This window comes from Pyrus communis, chromosome 2 (assembly GCF_963583255.1).
Source record: "Pyrus communis chromosome 2, drPyrComm1.1, whole genome shotgun sequence".
Classification (NCBI taxonomy): Eukaryota; Viridiplantae; Streptophyta; class Magnoliopsida; order Rosales; family Rosaceae; genus Pyrus; species Pyrus communis.
In genome coordinates, this window is record NC_084804.1 from 14,347,955 (window position 1) to 14,371,915 (window position 23,961).

General features: G+C 37.8%; 2 protein-coding genes and 1 pseudogene across 2 annotated transcripts; all 3 read right to left on the reverse strand.

Annotated features, from left to right (window-relative positions):
- Positions 1-934: 934 nt before the first annotated feature.
- LOC137724827 (disease resistance protein RPS4B-like) lies at positions 935-2,008 on the reverse strand. The gene has a single exon (XM_068463506.1). The coding sequence runs from the start codon at positions 2,006-2,008 to the stop codon at positions 935-937; it is 1,074 nt and encodes a 357-aa protein (XP_068319607.1).
- A 6,734-nt stretch (positions 2,009-8,742) lies between these two features.
- Positions 8,743-13,488, reverse strand: LOC137725205 (disease resistance protein RUN1-like; annotated as a pseudogene).
- Positions 9,044-9,903, reverse strand: LOC137724828 (disease resistance-like protein DSC1). The gene is made up of 2 exons (XM_068463507.1): positions 9,862-9,903; positions 9,044-9,748 (listed from the first exon to the last, which is right to left on the reverse strand). Exons 1-2 carry the CDS (start codon positions 9,901-9,903, stop codon positions 9,044-9,046), a joined length of 747 nt encoding a protein of 248 aa, XP_068319608.1.
- Positions 13,489-23,961: the final 10,473 nt, after the last annotated feature.

Genomic DNA, 23,961 nt, shown 5'->3' on the forward strand with positions numbered 1-23,961 from the left:
AAGTTCAAAGAAGCAACCGAAGCTGATAAAAAGGTACTTAGAACTTTAATGTTTCCCCAATTTTCTCATCTTGAGCAACAAAGTTATGTGTGCATGTTACTTCCTGTTAAGTGTCAAATCATAACAAATATCCTAGAGACTTGGGGAAAGAAATCTTGGATGCTAGAGAGAAAATTGAATATTTCCGAGCCAAAATGCAGTTCAGCCATCGAACTTGCAATGTATCTTTTGTATGTCATTTCTTTCTGTATGCATCTCGCTTTTTCTTCATTCTTTTCTTCCTTTAGCTTGTAGCGCGACGTATAATTTTTCTCCTTAATTTTGGAAAGTTCCTAGTCCTATTGAAGCAAAGAGCCCTATAGTTTTATCATTGTTACAAATTTGAAGATTGTATGATTAAACTGGGGCTGTGCCTTTCTTTTTTCAGCCTTAATACCCTGTAATTTTTTACCCTCTCTAATAAAATTTGTTTCGCTGATCTTTGTTTGGTGCAAACAAGAACACTGAGTTTTGCCGGTGTTAGTCCAATCGGGCCGTTCATATTTTTGGCTCATTACAGTTCAGCCATTGAACAATCGCATATTTTTGTCGTGTGAATGTTCAAACTATCGCGCTTGGTTGTGAGATTTTTACTTTGCCCTGGCATGGTGTGTTAATTAATGTCTATGGTTATGATATAAGGGTAAATCAAGTTTTAAAGAAAACAAATAGGCTATTATACATTTCCATAACTAGCAGTTTATAATGTATAAAGCATAAACAATACCAAAATAATAAAAGCCTTGCCTAGTTGTTGTCTTATTTCTTGGTCAGACAAGTTAGCTATCAAAGTACAAATTTGCCTTAAAAAGTTTTTCCTAATCACTGTCATTTGCTTCAGACTCATCACTTGATCCACCACCTTTGGAATCATCATCTTGTCTTGTTTCTTCTTCTACTTGAACACATGACCAAATTTGAATTTCTCAGCATCTTCCGCATACAATGGGCATAAACCACAGCTTTCCACCTTCAAACGGGAAGCACAAGCAGGTCGTTCGTCAAAAGCCACCGGGCAAAAGACAACAGAGGCCTCTTTGGCAAGTTTGTAAACATCAGGGGAGCAGTTTTTTACCACCTCTTCACTTCTAAAGGCCTCATTCCACACAAGCACGTGATGTTGGCCGTTATTGAAGTTGATGTGACCGATGTATTCAGAAGTGAACAGTTCATGACTTTCACCCATGAATTTGACAATGAAATTAGCTCTTACACTCCAGAAGAAATATTGCGCCTCTGAAACCCAAGAAACAACAGAGAGAGCGAAACCAAATAAACCTGTTCGAAACCAATCTGGACAAAGCTCGATGTCTACTGAAGATCCCTCATTTTGATAGCTGAACCAATTTGGAATTTCTTTTCCTCGACATACAATGTTAATCTGAGGCCAGGGATGATGAGGCAAGAAATAGTCCTTTAATGGCGCAACAGTTGCCATTCGCATAATTGTAATCTGTGCTTCATCCATTATGTTGCTCCTTGAATTATTATCCAATTTTGGGCAATTAGTAAAAACTCTGAAAAAATAATTAGGTTTATCCCAACCTTGTGTGAGTGCTGTCCTTGAACTTGACACTATCTTCAGCGACGTGCAGTCTTCAGCTTTAACATTGCATAGCACTGGGAGCTCTGGTATAGATTGAAGCTGACGGCAACAGCGTACGTCGAGCATAGACAACCGAGAAGCTTGTTTGATGCTTGCTGGTATTTCCAATATACCGCTGAAGCTGAGTTCTAGTTCTTCTAAAGAGCGAAAACCGAAAGACCTGGAAGGCAATTTTTCAAGTCTCCAACAGCCAATAAAGTCGAGACGTTTAAGATTGGTTAAACTGGAGATACTTGTTGGGACATCCTTAAGTTGCTTGCACGAACGAAGGTTTAAATCTTGAAGCCTATTTAGATTTCCAATAGACGAAGGAAGCATTTCTACAGCTGTGTGTTCCAAACGAAGAGACACCAAATGTTCCATCGGCTTCAAGATTTCACAGGCTTTGGGCCGTAGACCAAACACAGCCCATTCTATTTCTTTTTATTTAATTTTTGTTATTTATTTTATTGACCCAAAGGGCCTTGGGCCATTTTTAGTTAGAAAGGGCTTAAAGCCCGGCCCTGTGTGTGAAGCCTTTGGGCTGTGGACTGCGTGTGTGTGTGTGCATGCCGTGCATGTGTGTGTGTGTCTGTGTAAGCGTGTGTGGCGCACGTGTGTGTGTGTGTGTGCGGCGTGCATGCCGTGCATGCGTGTGCATGTCGTGCATGCGTATGCATGCTGTGCGTGTGTGTGTCCGTGTGAGCGTGTATGTGTGTGTAAGCATGTGTGAGTGTGTGTGGTGCACGCGTGTGTGTGTGTGTGTGTTGTGCCGTGCGTGTGTGTTTGTTGGTTTGGGGCTTAAGCCCAAACCACCCCTTTTCACCCTAACCTTTTTTAACCAAAAATCTTAAGACCCAAAAACTCAAAATCCCTCCTAGGCCAATTACGATGTCCCGAATCCATTTTTGGCGTTCATTTCCTGGAATTCTAACGTTTGGGCATAGTTTGATAAATTGTACATTTTTGTGCTTAGGTGAACTGGCTAGTGGGGATTTCCTTAATCCTTTTCCGCACAACTCTGTTGCCACTGAGTATCTGTGAGTGGACCACTTCTAAAATTACATGATTTCATAGTTTAATTGCATAAATGAAAATCATGCCTTACAAGTTTATGAATTGATTTTATGTTAAGCATGTTTATCGAAATGTTGATTATCATCTCGTTATTTTGTAAGGAATTAATTATTAGCCTACTTTGAGCTATAGTTTGATATATTGTATTTTCTATAAAAACCATGAACCGGTAGACTATCTGATGGATGACAATAGGATGCTAGAACATGTTTTAGAAACCCCTCTTTATAGTATAGATGATGGATGACTTTATACTATGAAGTGGTTATTTATGAGAGGCGTAACTATTTGCACGCACCTAGTGGACACTATGTCACTTGGGGCGAGGATCTAGTGTTGGCAGTTTAGCCTGGAGAAATAATCCCTAGCTACGGGCTGAGGGACACAAAGCAGGCATTGGGCTGGGAGTTGGTAATCTCTTGCTACGGGCGCAGAGACCACGGTGTTGGCATAGGGTCAGGAGTTATATTTATTCAGTGATCTTACCGGCAACACACCGTGCTTACGAGACGATCTGTGAGACGATTGATATTTTGTTTTCCACGATGTTTCTCCGCGATATGTCTTTTGAGGTGTTTTTGGCATGCTAGGGTTTTCAATAAACCTATCACTTATTATGTTAGTAGTTTTCCTTATATAAACTGTGGGGATTAGTATCTTGATAACTGTTTTCTTAGTATTGTATATATGAACTTAGTCCACTCACCTTTGTTTTGCGCCCCCATTCAGGTCTTAGAAACGAGGACTACGACACAACGTACGAGGCATTTCCCTACCAGTAGTGGTCTATCTTTCACTTGTGTGATATCTTGTAACGATCTTTTCTTTGTGATTTTGTTTTAGAGCGTGTTCTGTGCGCTCAAGCTATTTTCTTAAACTCTGTTTAATTCACTTAATTTCCCCAATGATTATTTATTCATGTATATTTCCTCCTAATCATTACCCTTGTATTCCATAAATGACTTTCATTACCCTCAGTGTCGACCAGCACATGCCTATTTGGATATTCGGGAAATATCGAGATCGGATCGTGTTAGAAAATCCCTGCATATCTTCCTTTTGCTGCTACTGACTTGGACAGCAACATGCCAAATCCTCCGAGTCGCATTCCTCTGCTTTTGATTTGAAGTTTCCCAATGAGCTCCGAAAACGGAGCAGCAGCAACACGCTAAATCCTTTAAGTCGCATTCCCCTGCTTTTGCTTTGAAGTTTCCCAATGAGCTCCCATCTGTTTTTGATTTGAAGTTTCCCAATGGGCTCCTAAAACGGAGCAGTAGCAACACGCCAAATCCTTAGTGTCACATTCCTCTGCTTTTGATTTGAAGTTTCCCAATGACCTCCTAAAACGGAGCAGCAGCAACACGCCAAATCCTTCGAGTCGTATTCCTTTACTCTTGATTCGAAGTTTCTCAATGAGCTTCTAAAACGGAGCAACAGCAACCTTTTCAACTCCATATGTGGCAACCACTGCGGTTGTTGTTCTCACGGCGAAGGACTTCGTTTATGACCACCTTCTTTTATGCATGGAGCATGCTGCGACGCTGGGCTTGCAAATTGGAGGACGGCGTGGCTGCTGTGGCCGTCGGTGTTTTTGAAGTCGTGGTGTTCGGCGGCGTCGCAGCGGCAAGTTGGGCAGAGATTCTCGGTGGTGCTCTCGTATATCCGTGGCTGCTATTGCCTCATTCGGAAACTGCCCTTGCGTCGTTGACGAATTTCGGAACCATCGCTGGGCACGGAGTAGGAGGCTGGGCCACGACAGTATTGCAACCGGGAGAGAGGAAGTCGGCGACCATCTGGACAAAGGTCCTCGGTGGTTGCTGCGTGTGCATTCGCCACTGCTGTTGCCTTGTTTGAAACCATCCTTGCGTTGTCGGCGAACCTCGAACCATCACTGGGCATGATTGGTAGGCGCCGCGTTGTCCCTCCATGCAAATCAGACTTCCAAACTTCCTTGGGCACCCGTGCAACTGGTTTTTCTTTTTGAAATTGAGTTGAATCCGATCAGCGCGTTTTGCTGAAATCTCCATTGTATATCGCCGCGGCGGAAGAGATTTGTGGTGGTTTTGTTGCGGTTTGTTGGGCTGCAACTTGGGAGGACGTTGGGGAATGGGAGAGGTTGGAGAAGCAAATTGCTTTTTTATTTCCTGCAAAACCGATAGAAACCAAAACAAAGAAAAATTTAGAAGAATGAATTTGTACCTTTAAATGCTTTGTTGCTTTCCTTTGCCGTGTATCCTCTCCTCTGCTTGCTTGTCTCCCTGAATTTCCGCAGCAGTTCACCTCTTTGATTTCTCTCTTAATTCCTGCAGTCTCATCTCCCTTTTTTTTTTTTTTTTTTTTTGTTCCCTTTCTGATAGCAGCTGATGCCTATTTATAGACATCCTAGGAAGCTTTACAGTTTTTTACGTGGGGGAAATGAAGGCCATGTCTTCCGCCACTTTCTCTGAACTTCTCCCACTAACTGTGCAGTCTTCCACGTCTTGCTTTTGCAGAAAAATAGGGAGGCCTTGCTTTGCACGTTACCTCCCCTTTTTGTAGGAGGAAACACATATTTCTTTTTATTTCTATTTTATTTATGGATGTTGATCTGTATGTAAAGCCCATCCTCATTTTTTTTGGGCTAGATTACATTTTTATTTTGTCTTGTAGATTGATCCAATTTTGTATGGATTCTACTTTTTAATATGTTATTTTTTTTGTTCAACAGTAACTTATTAAATATAGTCTATGATTGGAAAACGATAATTGGTGTATTAGATTGTGTTTTCGGTATATTGAAAAATGCTCAACTTTATTATTTATGTTGTAACACCAAATATCCAATTAGAATCCAAGTTATGTCTGTATTCATAATCTATAGTTTACGCACATGTGAGCAACTGCTCTTAACATTTGCAAATAAAAAGGTGCAACTATAAACTATTCATGCTAAAAAATAGTTAGGAGCACATAAATCAACATGTACTTGATAAAATTCAAGAAATTCGTCTCGGTGATTGAGACATTTGCTACAACTGAGAACAAAAGAAGCTCCCACAACGGAGTTGCACACTTCAATCCAGAGTGGCCGACGACATACACCAAACTAACATATACGCTTACAAAAAAGAAAAAAAAAAAAAAAACTAGACAAGGTTGTAGCTCCAATTAAGAATGCATTACATTATGTGTCAATGTTTACTAATTACATCAATTATCAGGCCGGTTCTTTGATTTTGTTCCGAAACATAGTACTACTTCAAAGATCCCTAATGTTTTATTTAATAGACCTTTCCATGCACATTATGTAATGCAAGAAGTTTGAGGGACTAATTAAATAGCGAAAATGAGGCGATCACAAAAGAGATCAATCAAAATGCCTTAATTGTACCAACTAATGAAGTTATTTAAAGGATTTATAATCGTATTTTAGAACACTAATCATTGATCGTCTCCTTAAAGAAGAAGAGGACGTGAAACTGACGAAACGCGAACACAACACCATCGTGGACATAAGCTGCTTGTTGGCCATGATAAGTAGTTAATCTATATGGGTGTGTATAAATTATCAATTAAGTTTCCTCTTTAGACGGATTTACAAAAACGATACCTAAATGTACATTTACAGTCTGATAATATAACATATCAAATATCTGACAAACAAATGACTCTGATTTCTAAATTGTAACTTCCTTCTCAATCTCGCATTAATTTGTACCTTTCTATATTTGCACGGCTTTGTTTCCCCACTTTGTACAAGTTGACAAATCGAAATCTTGGTCCTTCGAATTCGTGGTTTTCTGATTCTTCCTGCGCTCCTCATGCGTACGGCAGCCTGAGAGCGAAGCGCTCTCGATGGATTCCATGGTCTGATTTGTCGCAAATCGCAATCAGACGGTGGCGATGGGGTCGACGCAGAACCAATCGGCGCATGTGGATCTCTTCTATGCGTATTTCCGACTGGTCGATTTGGACTGCGATGGCCGGATTAGTGGCAATGAAGTCATCGCTTTCTTCCAGGGCTGTGGTCACCCAAACAGGTCCTTGCGCAAGTACTCTCTCTCTATATATATGTATATGCTTATGTATAATTGGATGTGTGTGTATGATTATATTTGTGTTCCGAATCAGATTGATTTTGCATTTGTAGTCTAATTGTAGTTGAAGTGGGAGTTCGGGATGTCTTAATTCTCTTATCTAAGCTTTATTTCGTGTTAGTAAAAATGCGGAATTTATGTTGAAATGGTAGAAAATAAGTAGATGAAGAATTTATACTACAGTTGGGCTAGTTTGGTATTGATGTGCTTTGAAAAAAAACTGTTTCTGCTATGATGTAAGAATAAGCAGCTGTGAAATAAAGCAGTAAAGTGTTTGGTAAACTTTTTTATAAAAGTGCTTTTGAAAAAGAAAAACAGTATTATAGTGTTTGATAAATTTTTATGTAAAACAGATGTGAAAAAAAACTGGTTTTTTAAAGTTAGTTTTTGCAGCTTTGTGTTTTTGGCTTTTTTTCACCCAAAACTGTGAAAAAAAACTGAAGCTGAATATTTACCAAACATAAAAAACCTCCTAGCTTTTTTTTATAGATATTTGTTTCAGAATCATCTCAGTACCAAACCGGGGCTTACTCATGTTGAGATTTTTGTACTTGTTTTGCGAAGGAATTTCCGTATAAAATGATAACCAGGGGCATATTATGCTAAATATTGATTATATGAATGCACTTTCTCATTAGCTTGAATTGCTGAACGTAACAGGCTCAATCAAGCATATTTTTCTGCCAGATGCTTTGCTGTTGGATGTTCATTCGTTGCATGATGTGTTCGTATTTTGATGTAAAAACTTACATAGGCCATAGATATTTTGTAGATATAAAATTTAATTGGGAGTAATCTTTTGCTGGCCAATTGACATACGAACATACGAACATCCGTAAATGTATACTATTAAATTGAGCCATGTCTAAATGTGCAGTCTAGATTGATAGAATGACCACCCATCATGCCACATTATCTTTGATGTAGCGGTTTAGAGAGGGACGCCCTCTTCCAGCAGTGCTACCAAGCAATGTTACGTTTGATTCATCCAATATTTTTCAACCTGCAAATAATTACTCCAATGCTGGCAATGTAGCCTGGAGACCTGCTTCTGGTATTCATCCATAAAACATATCACTTTTATATTTTGAAGCATGTCTTTCTTTGATGGAGAATAGTTTCTTATTTTTCACTTTAAAAGGCTTTCAACAACAGCAACTGATGCCTGGTCTTGGTGCTCGGCACTTGGCACCCCCAGCTGGAGGAAGGCCACCGAAGACAGTTGCTCCTTCTCATGCTGAGGAAAAGCGGCAGGCCAATTAGCGGAAACCCAGAGTACCGGAATTGGAGAAACATCTTGTAGATCAACTGACTACAGAGGAGGTTAACTTACTGAACTCAAAGTTCAAAGAAGCAACTGAAGCTGATAAAAAGGTACTTAGAACTTTAATGTTTCCCCAATTTTCTCATTACTTAGAACTTTAATGTTTCCCCAATTTTCTCATCTTGAGCACCAAAGTTATGTGTGCATGTTACTTCCTGGTAAGTGTCAAATCATAACAAATATCCCAGAGACTTGGGGAAAGAAATCTTGGATGCTAGAGAGAAAATTGAATATTTCCGGGTCAAAATGCAGTTCAATCATCGAACTTGTAATGTATCTTTTGTATTTCATTTCTTTATGTATGCATCTCGCTTTTTCTTCTTTCTTTTCTTCCTTTAGCTTGTAGCGCGACATACAATTTTTCTCCTTAATTTTGGAATGTTCCTAGTCCTATTGAAGCAAAGAGCCCTATGGTTTTGTTGTCGTTACAAATTCGATGATTGTATTATTAAACTGGGGCTGTGCCTTTCTTTTTTCAGCCTTAATTTGCTGTAATTTTTTACCCTCTCTAATAAAATTTGTTTCGCTGATCTTTGGTGCAAGCAAGAACACCGAGTTTTGCCGGTGTTAGTCCAATCGGGCCATTCATATTTTTTGCTCATTGCAGTTCAGCCATTAAACAATCACATATTTTTGTCGTGTTGAATGTTCAAACTACCGCACTTGGTTGTGAGATTTTTACTTTGCCCTGGCATGGTGTGTTAATTAATGTCTATGTTTATGATATATACACTTGTCCTTAACTAGCGGTTTATAATGTATAAAGCATAAACAATACCAAAATAATAAAAGCCTTGCCTATTTGTTGTCTTATTTCTTGGTCAGACAAGTGAGCTATCAAAGTACAAATTTGCCTTAAAAAGTTTTTCCTAATCACTTTCATTTGCTTCAGACTTCTCACTTGATCCACTAACTTGAGGCTCATCTCCAAATTTGAATTTCTCAGCATCTTCCGGCATACAATGGGCATATACCACAGCTTTCCGCCTTCATATAGGAAACCGGGCAGAAGAAGACAACAGAGGCCTCTTTGGCAAGCTTGTAAACATCACAGTTTTTTGCTACCTCTTCACTTCTAAAGGCCTCATTCCACACATGCACATGATGTTGGCCGTCACAATTGTTGTCGTAGCTGTTGCCTGGGATAATGTACTTAGAACTGAACAGTTCTTGGCTTTCACCCTTGAATTTGACAATGAAATTAGCTCTTACACTCCTGAAGTCATGGTGCACCCCTGAAACCCCAGAAACAAAAACACAGAGAGCGAAACCAAATAAACCCGTTCGAAACCAATCTGGACAAAGCTCGATGTCTACTGAAGATCCCTCATTTTGATAGCTGAACCAAATTGGAATTTCTTTTCCTCGACATACAATGTTAATCTGAGGCCAGGGATGATGAGGCAAGAAATAGTCCTTTAATGGCGCAACAGTTGCCATTCGCATAATTGTAATCTGTGCTTCATCCATTATGTTGCTCCTTGAATTATTATCCAATTTTGGGCAATTAGTAAAAACTCTGTAACAATAATTAGGTTTATCCCAACCTTGTGTGAGTGCTGTCCTTGAACTTGACACTATCTTCAGCGACGTGCAGTCTTCAGCTTGAACATTACATAGCACTGGGAGCTCTGGTATAGATTGAAGCTGATAGCACCAGCATAAGTCGAGTATAGACAACAGAGGAGCTTGTTTGATGCTTGCTGGTATTTCCACTATACCGCTGTCGCTGAGTCCTAGTTCTTCTAAAGAGAGAAAACCGACACAGCTGGAAGGCAATTTTTCAAGTCTCCGACAGCCATAAAAGTTGAGACGTTTAATATTGGTTAATCTGTAGATAACTTGTTGGGACATCCTTAAGTTGCTTGCATAAACTAAGGTTTAAATCTTGAAGCCTATTTAGATTTCCAATAGTCGGAGGAAGCGTTTCGACAGCTGTGCCTTGCAAACAAAGAGATACCAAATGTTCCATTGGCTTCAAGATTTCAGGGAATTTGGAAAATCTTGAACACTTGGTGAGATCAAGACTCTCAAGATATTTCAACTCACAGATTGTTGAGGGTAGCTCTGTAACTGCTGTTTGAACTAAACTTAAGGACTTCAAATGTTCCATTGGCTCCAAAATCTTTGGAAAGTTTTCAAATGTATAGCACAAATCAAGATCGAGTTTCTCGCCATTTTTCAACTTACACCTGCTGCTTGGAAGTTTCTTAAGGTCTTCACATTGCCTTAAATTCAAGTAAGAAATATTTTCGTTGGACCAAACTGATTCAGGCAACTCCTCTATACCACTGCATTCTAAATTTAAGTATTGAATATTTCTTGGCATTCCTGGAAGATACTTGAGACTCCTGCAGCCTCCAAGATCAAGATGAGTAAGCTTGTCAAGACGTTGAAAATACGATGGAACTTCAACCAAACGTTCAGTCCCTGAGATCTATCTTCACAAAGTTTAGACTCCCAGAGAGATTTGGAACTTCAGTTAGATAGTAAGAGTATGACAGATCGATAACTTGCAAGTTGACAAGTATCTGCAACAAATTAAATAGAAATATAAAGAATTAATATAATTTCTACACTTGATTTTATACAAGAATTAAAATAGGCACATAATATAATATACCTGCTTTTCTTTCCAAAGCTTCTTAACTTTGCTAAATGGCATATGAAGCTCAACTAGATTTTCTGGAGTAAAATTTGACGGCAATGATTCCAGTGGATATCTAAACCAGTAAAGATAACGAAGAGAATCGGGAAGGTCTAGAGAAGCGGTCAAGTTGTAGCCACCATCCACAATTAGCATTTTTAGGTTAGATATCTTTTTGAAGTCTGCACGTTTGAATGGTCGGTATTTAAGCTTATTCCAATTAACTTGTATGGCTTCAACATTTGGAGTTTCCTGAGAATAAGAAGAAAGTTTAAATGTGAATATAAACATATTAAAATGTAACGCACATTTGGAACAAAGAGTATTTGCGATGGTAATCATGTACAAGTGTCTTAGTCTAGTCAAATATCCAACATAATTGTATCCTCCTCTGCTTGTCTAAATGAATAAACATTTGTTCGTATTCCAAAACTTCCTAACACAATAAATATTCAATCAAATTCATCTTTTAACAATCTCACTTCTTTATTATAAATTAGTTTTACTTTGTTCTGTTATCATCTCAAGTTTATAATTTTTATTTTCTAAAAAAAAAAAAAAGAAGAAAGAATTTGAATGCATTTGACTCTTACCGTGTTACTCCTCAATACACGATAGACATCCTCACCATTGAACAACCTACTCCGTTTACCAGGATCTTTAATACCTTGGTCTTGAACAATCTTCCTTCCCATTTCTTGTAGCAAATCGTGCATCTCTATGGTTTCCCTTCCCATTTCTTGTAGCAAATCGTCCCTCTTTATGGTTTCCATTCCCCTTTTTGAATCAATTGATATGAGAGACATCTCAATGAGAATTCTAATTCCAGATGGCGCAAAGAATCCACGAACATCTAACATTCGTTTTACCTCAACCAGAGACTTCCCCTTATGAAAACATGCTATATCTAGAAATATCTCCTTCTCATTGTCTCCCAATCTATCATAACTGATTCTCAACACTTTCTGGATATCTTCACTGGGAAATTGTTTCAATTTGTTGAATTCATCTTCCCATTCATCTTCGCTCTTGCAATTACAAAACAAGGACCTCAAAACTGTAAGAGCTAAAGGAACGCCTCTGGCATACTGCACGACCATTTTTGCCAACTTCTTATAATCTGTTCTACGAGTACTGTTATTCTTGAAAGCACGCGAACAGAAGAGCAGAAGAGCATCATCCGGTTTTAATCCCTTAACCTCATAGATCTTATCCTCTTCAACAGTTTGCCTAAGTGTGCGCTTATCTCTAGTTGTGATAATGATTCTACTTCTAGTGCCAAACCGGAGACGATTGCGAGCTAAAAGTTCCAATTGCATTGAATCACTCACATCATCAAGAACAATGAGGACCTTTGTACAGCTGAGCCTATCTCGAACAAAAGTTGATCCTATGGATAAACCTTCTTCCTTTAATATCTCCTTAAGAAGGGTTTTTTCCAAGTGATCTGGTCCATCTGCTTTTTCTGAGTTCTCCCTAACATTCTTAACAAAACAAGAAGCTTCGAATTTAGAAGAGTGTCTCCGAAATACAGTTTCAGCAAGGGTGGTCTTGCCAATACCACCCATTCCCCAAATACCTACAGTGATGCAAGCGTTCTGTGAATGAATGCCCAATAGCTCTTCAATTTGCTCGATGCCGCTTTCAATTCCAACCAAGCCCTCTAATCACATGATGATTCACAAATCAATTTGGTCCAAATATGATCAACAACATTCTTAATTAGATCTGCCTCCGTCCTGGCATATATGAGTATTATTATGTAGAATGAAAAAACCAATAGTTAGTCTTAAATATGCTTTACCAAATCTTATCACAAATCAAATTGTCACAGTTTAAAGAAAATTTATAATTTTATACAAGTTAAAGGATGAGTTAGTTACCCGACTTTGTTTGAATAATCAAACCCAGATAGATTGGCTGCAGTCGTCAAAGCATCCCTCTACTTGTGCAGCTTGTCGATTTTGTTATCGAAACGTTTCTCAAGTTGAGCAAATGCATCTGCATAACTCCCATGTTGTTTTCGTACATCAGATGGATTGATGTCGTAGAATACGGGTATAACGATCTGGCCTTCTCTGTTGTTGCATTTGAGTATATGCACAAGCTCATCCAAACACCATGTGGAAGAAGCATAGTTTTGTGAGAAAATGATCACTGAAATGGTGGATTTCTCGATTGCTTCTAGAAGGGCACTTTCGATTTCTTTTCCTCTCTGAAGTCTGTTATCGATGCAGGTTTCAATTTTCTTCTGAAGTAGGGCAGCATGAAGATGGCTGGTAATACCAAGGCGGGTGTCCTCACCTCTGAAACTGATAAACACATCATACTTTTCTCGACGTGGGGGCTTATCAGCATCAGCACCATCAACAACAGAAGTAGAATCAGCAGCAGAATCAGCCGCAGGAGACGAAGAAGAAAATGATCTGCAGCACATGTACAATAGAGTCCCGATGGCGTCCATCTCTCTATTAGGTAGGTGCACAAGGTTACAAACGCTTCAGGAGGACAAAAATTGAAAATTTGGAGAGACAAGGATTAGTCACTTTCACATACTTAAAAAATATTTGATAATTGATAATGCTAAACTAACCAACGCTTTCACAAAGTTACAAACGCTTCATGGAGGACAAAACATATTTATCGAAATGGTTGGTATGGTTTTTATACAAACAATATTGGTGGAGGGGAATTAGACCTCAAACTCTGTCCTCAGATGTAATTCATGTTTATGAAGAAACATAGCAGATGCAATTAACTGAACTGGGGTGTCATACAAAATTAATTTGAATAATACTTGAGTACTCACTAGCAAGTATTTTATGTACTCACTCATGACACGTGTTTTTTGTTTTAAAAGCCCAAGAAAAATTAATGACATGTACATAATATTATACAAGAATAAATCATGTGTTAATTTCTCATTGGACAAAATTAAGAGGTGAATACTCATTACACAAATATTGTCCTAATAATTATATTTTGCTTTCACAGTTTCCTAATTATGTTACAAAATGCATGTATAATGACTACATGTCCATTAGGAAGAAGAAGCAGTAGCAATATCCATTACCTTGAATTGGCTTTTGGCTACCTGCACAAAGTTTCAAAGGCTCGAAAATCAACGAGTGAGAGATGAAATTAACAGCGGACATAACAAAAATTAATTAGCAAATTAAATGCCAGCATAACATAACACCTAAACTTATTAATTAAAAGGGATCTTTTGATATAGATCCAAAATAATTAAAAATTGAATCTATTTCAAAAATTAAAAATCATTAAAAATTAAATCTATTTCAAAAGATAATTTATAAAATAGGACCTATTTCAAATTTTTCCTAATTTTAAAAAGAAATGACAAAAAATATAGAAAGAGCCTTAAACAGTATCAACAAACATTAAACACTGACTAACCTCTACCAATTTGACAATGGCTTGTTTGTTTTCTCCACCTTCAAAATAATATATCCAAAACAACTACTTTTTTGTATCATCAGCAGGAGCGGCAGCGGATGACGACAACGAAGAAGAAGAAGGCATATCCATAACCTCTAGTTTTCAGATCCAGGAGTAGTAGTTGCAGAGAGATTAATTGTGAATAGAGAGAAAGACTGGTTCAAAATTAAGGAGGGTCCAATAATGCAAGAGAGAGAGAGAGAGAGTAGTTCAGAATCAAGGAGGATCTAATGAAACATAAAAGAGAGGGGAAGTGGGAGACTAGCTCAGATTTTACTTGAATTGGCTTTTGACTAGATGCACAAAGTTCCAAAGGCTCTTCTGAAAAAGCTTCGAGTAATAGAGGACCGGTTACTAAGAGCAACTCCAGCGTTGGAGCCCTCCCCCTGGCAATACACTATTCAATCCACCTAATGAACAGTAACTGCCCTTAATGAACAGTAAGTAGCCCTGGCAATAGAATTTGCATCTCCACCGTTACACTTCAATAGTCCTGGCAATAGGCAATAAAATATTATTATTTTTTTTTATTATAAAATAATACAAAATAATTTTAATTGTAATATCGGATAAGATTTTTAATCGTTCTCGTTGCGCCACGTGTCATTATCCGAAGTATTATTAAATAATACAAAATAATACAATTATTGGTGATGGATTTCTGATAAGATTATTAACCAATCACGTCGCGCCACGTGTCATAATCGGTTCACAATCTTTGAGGATAGATTTCCATCAGATTTTTAACGAATGACGGCATGCCACGTGTCATAATCTGTTTACAATCTTTGAGGATAGATTTCCATCAGATTTGTAACGAATGACGGCATGCCACGTGGCATTATGCAGAACCTAATCCTTTCTGAATCCTCTATATAATCCACCATCCATCCTCACAAATCTCACACCAAAATTCTCAAGATCTCTATCATTATTCATAGTTTTTGCTTCCTTATTCACAAAAATTTGTATCATTATTCATAGTTTCTGTTTCTTTCTTTCAATGTCGTCTTCTTCTTCCTCAAGGATGATGTGGGAATACAATCAGGAAGAGGAAGAATTGTTTAACGAATCTGAAGCAATCTTCAATCACCAGAGGGTAAGAAATGAGAGGGAAGAGGACGAGGAGCGTCAAATGAGAAATGACGAAGTAAGAAGGGGCAGAGCCTCACATTCCCGTTGAGTCATCCAAGCTGCGGCTCAGATCTGCAGGCCCAACCGTTCCGGAAACCTTGATAGAAGCAGGCAACGACGAGGTATGGAACTCTTGGATGATTATTTTGTTCCTAATAGTGCATTCCCTGATACGTACTTTAGACGTCGTTTTAGAATGGAACGACATTTGTTCAACAAAATCATGATTGCTGTTTGCAACCATGATTCTTATTTTGTGCAAAAAAAAGATGCTTTTGGTGCTATGGGTCTACTGCCTGAGCAAAAAATTACTGCTGCCTTGCGGATGCTTGCATATGGAGCATCTGCAGACTAAGTGGATGAGATAACGAGGATGGGGCAATCAACCATTCTTGAGTCCCTGATGAGGTTTTGCGGAGCAATCGAATCTATCTACACCGCTGAGTACCTCCGCAAACCTACACGCATGGACTTGGAGCGGCTGTTGAAGAAGGCGGAGATGCGTGGCTTTCCTGGGATGATTGGAAGCATTGATTGTATGCACTGGATGTGGAAAAACTGTCCAAGTGCATGGCAAGGCGCTTACGGGGACAGAAAAGGAGCAAAAATTATCATTCTGGAGGCGGTGGCATCTTTTGATACATGGATTTAGCACGCCTTTTTCGGGGTCCCGGGAGCTCAAAATGACATCAACGTCCTTGCCCAATCCCCAGTGTTCAACGATGTCCTGCAAGGAAAGGCACCAAAAGTTACGTATGAGGTCAACGGACGTATGTACGACGGGCCATACTACCTAGCTGACGGCATCTACCCGCGCTGGTCAACCTTTGTCAAAACAGTGCCACGTCCGCGGAGTGCAAAGGAAAAACACTTTGCAAGCTGTCAAGAGGGGTGCAGGAAGGATGTGGAGCGTTGTTTCGGTATCCTCCAAGCTCGCTGGGCGATAGTAAGGGGTGCTGCCAGATTGTTTGATGTAGAGTCGCTTCGATCCATCATGATGACGTGCATTATTCTTCACAACATGATTGTGGAAGATGAGTACGATTATGAAGCTGTTGATGAATATGAGCCAGACCCGATGAACAATTCAAGAACACGTATATATTGTGCTCATGACGCCACCGATGAGCCCGTGCAACATGAGCCATTACAAAGGGATGGACGTTACAACGAAAGGCTCATTCAACGATATATTGCATTTCAAATGCCAGACATGCACAATGCCCGACAAATTGACTTGATAGAGCACCAGTGGGCATTGAAACAAGCTGAAGATAATTAAGTTCATTTAGTGTGTTTTTTTGAATTTGGTATGTTTATGTTATTTTATTTGGTGTGTTTTATTATTTGGTATGTTTATGTAATTTTTTTATGTTTATGTTTATGTAATTCTTAGTATATGTAATTCTTAGTATGTTTATGTCTATGTATTTTTTTTATGTTTATGTTTATGTAATTCTTAGTATATGTAATTCTTAGTATGTTTATGTTTATGTTTATGTATTTTTTTTATGTTTATGTTTATGTAATTCTTAGTATATGTAATTTTTTTATGTTTATGTTTATGTAAAGGACTTTTAATTAGAACGATGGACTTTTAATAAATAACTTACCAAATTAATTTGAATAAATATTCAAGAAATTGGAAACAACATAAATAATACAAACAATAAATAATAAATTACAACCCAAAGTGATTGGAAAATTATGGGCTCCGATTACAAAAATTACTCTATTCATCATCACTTAACCAATTTGTGGTGCTAGGATGATCTTATCTTGCGGTGCTAGAACCACCTTGGCTTGCTATTGCTTCTCTTGCACGCCTCCTTCGCACAACGTCCGCTTTCTCTGACTTCCAAAAAAATTTAGAATTTGGAGACTTCCCTTCTAAAGACATGTTCATAATCTCACGATCTTGTTGAGCCCGTCTTTCTTCTCTAACATGTTCCCTTTCTTGCCTAAGTAGCTCTCTTTCTCTCTCATTAGCATAAAATTCTCTCTCAACAGCTGCTTGTTTTGATGCCTCTCTAGCCTTATCAACCTCATCTTTCGCCAGGTCCCTCGCCAAAGTCAATTCACCTTGGCGAGTAAGTTCTTCCATGAACTTTGCATAATCGTTCTTCGAAGCACTCCCTTTTCTCTTTGAAGCCTTCTTACCTTCAGGCCTAATTGGAAAACGGGTCGAACCCGACGCGCGTTCAGGGAGGGGCGTTTCGGGCACTTCTTCTGCATCATCTTCATGAACATGATCGGGTGTAGAGTGTAGAGGGGTGCTGTTCATGTGCACTTCTAGACCGACTGGCACAACTCTAAATTTAGGACAATCTTTGACAATATTCCAACATTCCCACCGGTTGAATGATTTATTTTTGCTTTTGGTTTTGGCAACGTACCAAGCTTGTGCTTGAAGTTCCTACACAATAAAAATAAGTAACAAATAAATAATTATAATGAAAATAAGTAACTAGCAAATATATACATATATATATAAGTAACAAATATAATGAAAATAAGTAAGAAGGCTTCAAGTTTAGTAAATAATGAAAATAAGTAACAAATAAATAATTTTAATGAAAAATAAGTAACTAGCAAATATATACATATATATATATATATATAAGTAACAAATATATATATATATAAGTAACAAATAATTATAATGTAAATTTGGGTATCAAATAAATAATATATTGTTACCTGATCCGAGTAATTTTCCCCACTTCGAATATTACTACTAGCTTGTGCCAAAGCGTCTCTCCACGTACTAAACGATTGGCTAAGTAATTTCCAACGACTGGACATCGATTCTTTGGTTCTTTTCCCACCAATTTTCTCAAGAAAATTGGTATGAATAAGACTCCACATTTCTCGCAACTGCATCTCATTACCCGTAAGCGAACTATGAGTAACTTCAACCCAGCTAGTACACAACGCAACATCTTCAATAAGCGACCAATTCGTACCTGCACCAGTGGTCATTTTGTTGAAAAAAAATGGATTCAAACTTTGAGACAAAGAAAGGAATGTGATTGAAAGTAGTTGAGAAAATATGAAATTGTTGTGTAAGGTAGATGATAATGAGAAGGTATTTATAGAAAAGTAAAAACAATTTTTTTTACAATTTTTTTCAGATTTTTCAGATATTTTTTTGAATTTTTTACAATTTTTATTCAATTAATTAATCTCTGCCGTTAGATATAAAAAAATTTGAATTCCAACGCTCCAGATTGTGCCACGTGTCACAACGGTAACTTTTCAAAATTTTAAAACTATTTTTTCATTTATTTTTTAATTTATAAAGCATTTTAATATCCACCGTTGATCTCAGATCGAACGGTGGATATTAAATCTGACTTTTTTTTTTTTTTACCGTTGAGATCTAACGGTCCACATTAAGTGACCGTTAGGATCTAACGGTCCACATTAAGTTCCCAACGGTAACTGACAATTGCTTTTTTTAATTTTTTTTGTGTCGGCGACGCGCCCCCACGCGCGGGTAGGGTGCACGCGCCTGACACAAAAAAAATAAAATAATGCGCTGACGCCACCCTGGCGTCAGCCTTGCGTCAGCCCCACCTCGGGCTCAAGGCCTGGCAATCCCTCACGGGCCTGGCCCTCGGGCCTCCCCCTGCCTTCGGCCTCCCGCACGCTGGAGCATCTCCACCGGCCCTCGGGCCATTGTTTTGGAGCCCGACCCCCGAGCAAAACCCCACGCTGGGGATGCTCTAAAGCATGAAAAGGGCACATGGGATGGGGCCCTCGCTTCACGCGCTTTGCACACACGGCTTTGAATTAGTATGCCACCAATTTCTTCAAGAAATTTCCAAACAATTTCCAATCAGTTTTGACTAAGGACATTTCTATAATTTCCAAAAGAAAATATTTCAATTCCACACTACAAAATCGTAGAGGCTGAGAATATACTTGTTCACCAATGGAGATTGCACAAGATTTGGAATATGTAGTTCTGAGCACAACTGACAAATCAACTCATTAAATTATTAATGAAAAATCTTTAGAATCACAGACTTAATTTTTTTGATTTTATCAGAAGATATTATACAATCGTTACAACTATCAATCTCTCTATCATATTATAGTCAAATCAAACTTAACGAATCTTAATAGTTAAAGAAAACTAATAAAAAGGATTTCGAAACTTTGAAATTTAACCAAATTATCTCACAGACAGTAGCTCTATGTATAATTATTCTGCAGTTGTTTTATATATGCACGACGTCGTTTCTTGGAAGATTATGGATTTATTCATTTGGTTTAGTCATTGGAATTTTTTATTTTTTATTTTGGACAAATAGTCGCTGGAGTTTAATTTGTCTGTTTTATCTCCGTGTAGCGTTTGGGCAAAAGTCTCATCAAGGATGCACACACATGCCTCAGGAAAATCCATGGAAAATAATAATTTCCTAAGACCATCTCTAATGGTTGGGCTAAAAGTCAAATATTTTAATTCGGAAAATTTAGCTTTTAGCCCAGAAATAATTTTTCTGCTCCAACTATTCTAATCTAAAATTTTGGCCTGAGATTATTAAAAAATGAACTTAGACTAATTTTTTTGTTAAATTAAATTTAAAAAAAAAATAAATATGTAGACTATCGTAAATTAATTTTATGAACATTTTAATCTAAAAAAATTTAAATTCCGATAAATATTGGGTGAAGTCCACTCCGATTTCTGGGTTAAATTTTGGGGGGATTTGGCCTTGGTTTAGCATTTAGCATTTAGTCTAAAATTTCCTCTTGGGTTGGAGTGGGTTTGGAGGGAAATTTTAGAGTGTAATTTAGCTTTTAGCCCACCATTGGAGTTGTTATAAAAGGATAGTATTTAATGGAAAAGGTGTTGTATAGAGGGAAGATATTAATGCACCGGACCGTTGGATTGGCTTTTGGTGTTGTCGAGGCAAACGAGCGGTTGGTAATTGAGGAGGAAGATATCTAGAAGCCACAAAAGAAAATGACAAATGCAGTCAGGTATGAGAGAGACGGATAGAATAACTGTAATGTCAGTGGTGAGTGGTGTGACAAAGCCAGAGTAGCAGATTTATGCCCGAGGTGTGTAGTACGGTGTTGACGGTGGCATTGATCTGTGAGCAAGAGAACTACGCGCTCGTTCCCGCCGATAACTTGTCATACCATACATAGTCTCAGAAATAATCAATGCACCCTAATTCTGTTTAGTTTTAAAAATAATCGTGTTCAGTTTTAAAAATAATTTTAATGTTTATGTTCAGTTTCAAAATTGTGTAGCACCTGTATTCAATTTCAAAGATAAATAGAAAATTGCCCATACGCTGCTGCGGGTTCTGATTCTGTAATGCATTTCCAATTGCATTAAAATGCCAAGGGCATATAACTATACACCTCAAAATGCCAAGGGACCAACTTCTCCCTCGAACAATCCAAATTCCTGAAATTCCCATACATAGTAAATCCATTAATAATCTATTCATGTTCTTTGTTTTATTTAGTCTAAAGATTGAAATCTAATGGAAGTAGATGCCAAATAAAACACAAAACACACACACACGCAGACAAAACACGTAACACACACAGAGGAGCATTCAAGCGTGGCATTTTAATAGGGCAGTGTTGTTTTTTCCCTAAACTATTCAACCAAATAGGCAGCTTTGTTTTGTGCTTAAACCATTGAACCAAAACAGAACAAATTTACGGCAAAAATCCCAATTTTTTCTACTTTTGATTGAATCAAGGCATGCCATTTGAGAACCAACGCAACTTTTGTCCATATTGCTCAAACCATTGAACCAAAACAGGACAAATTCACTGCAAAAATCCCATTTTTTTCCTACTTTTGAATGAATCAAGCATGCATTTTAAGACTTTGTATAAAAGATTATACAAACCAACTAAAAATCCTATTTTTTCCTACTTTTGAATTAATCAAGCATGCCATCTCAAAACCAATGTAACTTTTGTTCTCAAAACAAATTCACAGAACACACAGACACAGACAACAACTCAAATTGCAATTTCAAAACAAAAGTAACTTTCGTTCTAAAAACCAAGAACCACATATGCATACCAAAATCACAAACCTTATTTTCCAGACAGAGAGGTCAAAATCTAAATGAAGGAAAGTTTACCTTCTCAAGGTGTAATTCTTGACTTGGTATTGCACCCTCCCTAATCATCTGCATATGGTACCCCGCAATGCCTGCCAACCATTGCAGGTTCCACAGTTCCTGCACTTCAAGACTGCAGTTAAGAAATCATCCAACTTCAAAACACTGTGAACCTAGTAATGTCATCAAGTACACCAAGAAAAAAATTCACAGCTCAGATTTTTTTTTTTTTTTTGCACCTAATTTGCCCACTTAGAGAGCAACCATCAATAGTGCCATGATTTTGGAAATTTACACATAAAATGTTCTAAATTGTTGTGTGCAAATTACTTCTGAATGATAGAGAATAGTGCCTAGCACAATAAAAGTAGTGTACTACAAAATAATAGAAAGGCAACATCTTTACACACTAATACATATCATTTTCATTTTCTATATAGTTTAGCATGTTTTTTGTTAGATGATCAAGCTACACACACACATATGCATATGTACATGGATATATACAACATACAAAATAAACACAACTAAGATAAGGGCCACCATCAAAATTGAACGGATAACGAAAATTACCTTTGACATATCACCTTCTTTCCCATCTCTAATGCTATGTCATGAGTCCCTAAAGAAGCAACTGCCTGAAACATGAAGAAAACCAGAAACTCATAATAGCCATAGCAGACAAACCCAGAAAAAGACAGAAACAAATAAAATCAGTCAGATTTTGTATACTGTTAGTTTCTCAAGTAGTCTTTACATATTTGCTTTAAGCAAAACGGCAGTGTAGTATTCAGAATTTATATTCAAATGATCATTGAGGAATTTTTACAAATGAATCTCCCACTATTCTACACATACTCAAAACCAAGTGAAAATTGCGTCGTTTTTATAAAACATTGAAAAACATATGAACTGATGCCCAACTTAGATTAATCTGACATTAATAGTTGACTAATTCAACATTCAGAGTTGATAGGAGAGTATATAACAACATTGGAAAACATATGAACATGTCCACGTATTATCATATCCGACATTGCAGTTGATTAATCTCACATAAATTTGCATCAAAAGAACCCATAAATTTGACTAAGAATTCTCCAAAACCCACAATTTAAATGAAAAAAACCCACAAATTTAAACGAAAAATTATATAAAATCATCCAACATTTAGAAAATAATTGACAATTTTCATGGTCAAATTAATAAGGAAAATCATAATTAAATAAACTCGATTGTTTCAACTGCTCATTCTGACGAAGTAGCAGTAGTTCGACATATTGCTTCTGAAGAAAATTATTATATATCAGTGGTGCAAATTGGGCCAAGGTAATAGTGCCGTCAGACTTATATTCACCAATTTCATAACCTTCTCGATTAGTACTTCAACTTCTCCGTCAGTACCTTCACCTTCTCCATCCCCAACCTCCTCCCCCCCCCCCCCCCCCCCCCCCCCCCCCCCCCTTCCTTCATCACCTAAAACAGGAAAAAAAAAAAAACCCAAAACAGAAGATGTACAGAACTTTAGACATGAATTTTTGAAGATATGAATTTGAGGCCTACTACACATCATTAGAGAGGACTAAATTTAAGATCAATAGGATAAAAAGACATGCATTTTTATATTTTCATGCATATACTTCTTGTACTCAATGCCTTTCTAGAGGAGAAGGGAAGGATACCATCTCTTTATCTATTCTCTTCCAAAATAGTAGCATATCTCTGGCTTTTTCTTTGCACGAATTGTAGCCCCTCATCAATTTAAGAGAGCTACTGACCTTCAATTTCACCAACAAAGGATAAAAGAGTCGTCAGTTTAGTATAAACACTGACAAACGCCATCTGATGAAACCTAAACCCAAATGGTACAAATTTTAGAGAGAAAGTACGGACTGAGATAGATATGGGGAGGACCTTGAGCGAGGAGGCGAATGACGGCTTCGTTGGGGGGACTCGGGAGAGGGACAACGCTGTCGAAATCTTAGAGGAACAATCCTAGGTGGAGCAAATCTTTCAAAACCAACCCCATCCCTCCCTCCCTCTCTCTGCAATTCCCACTTCTCCCATACCCCAAATTCAGCATCACCACTCAACCCTGTCTCTTTCTCTCTCTGGAATACCTACACCTACTCCCTCTCTCTATCGGCAACACGTCCCGTCAACCTCTCAGAACTAGGGGCGGTTCGGACGATTCCCAAACCGAAATTTTCGGTATTTCCAATATAAAGATCGATGCAAACTAAATTTTTGGCAATCCCAAAATAGCTTTGGTATTTTGGGACAATCGGGAATTCCGAAATATTTTTGAGTTTTTGGGCTATAATATTTGGCTGTGCGGTTTGCATTATATGAACTCCATAGGAACTGACATAACATACAGAAGGAGCCAATCAAAGAAAATAATTGTTCTGAAATGCAATATCCCACAGGAAATGCAACTTTGTAAGGATTGTGAAAGCAGCAAAGCGCCACCTACTAAAGGAATGACACTTTATTGTATTAGTGTAGTCTTCTTC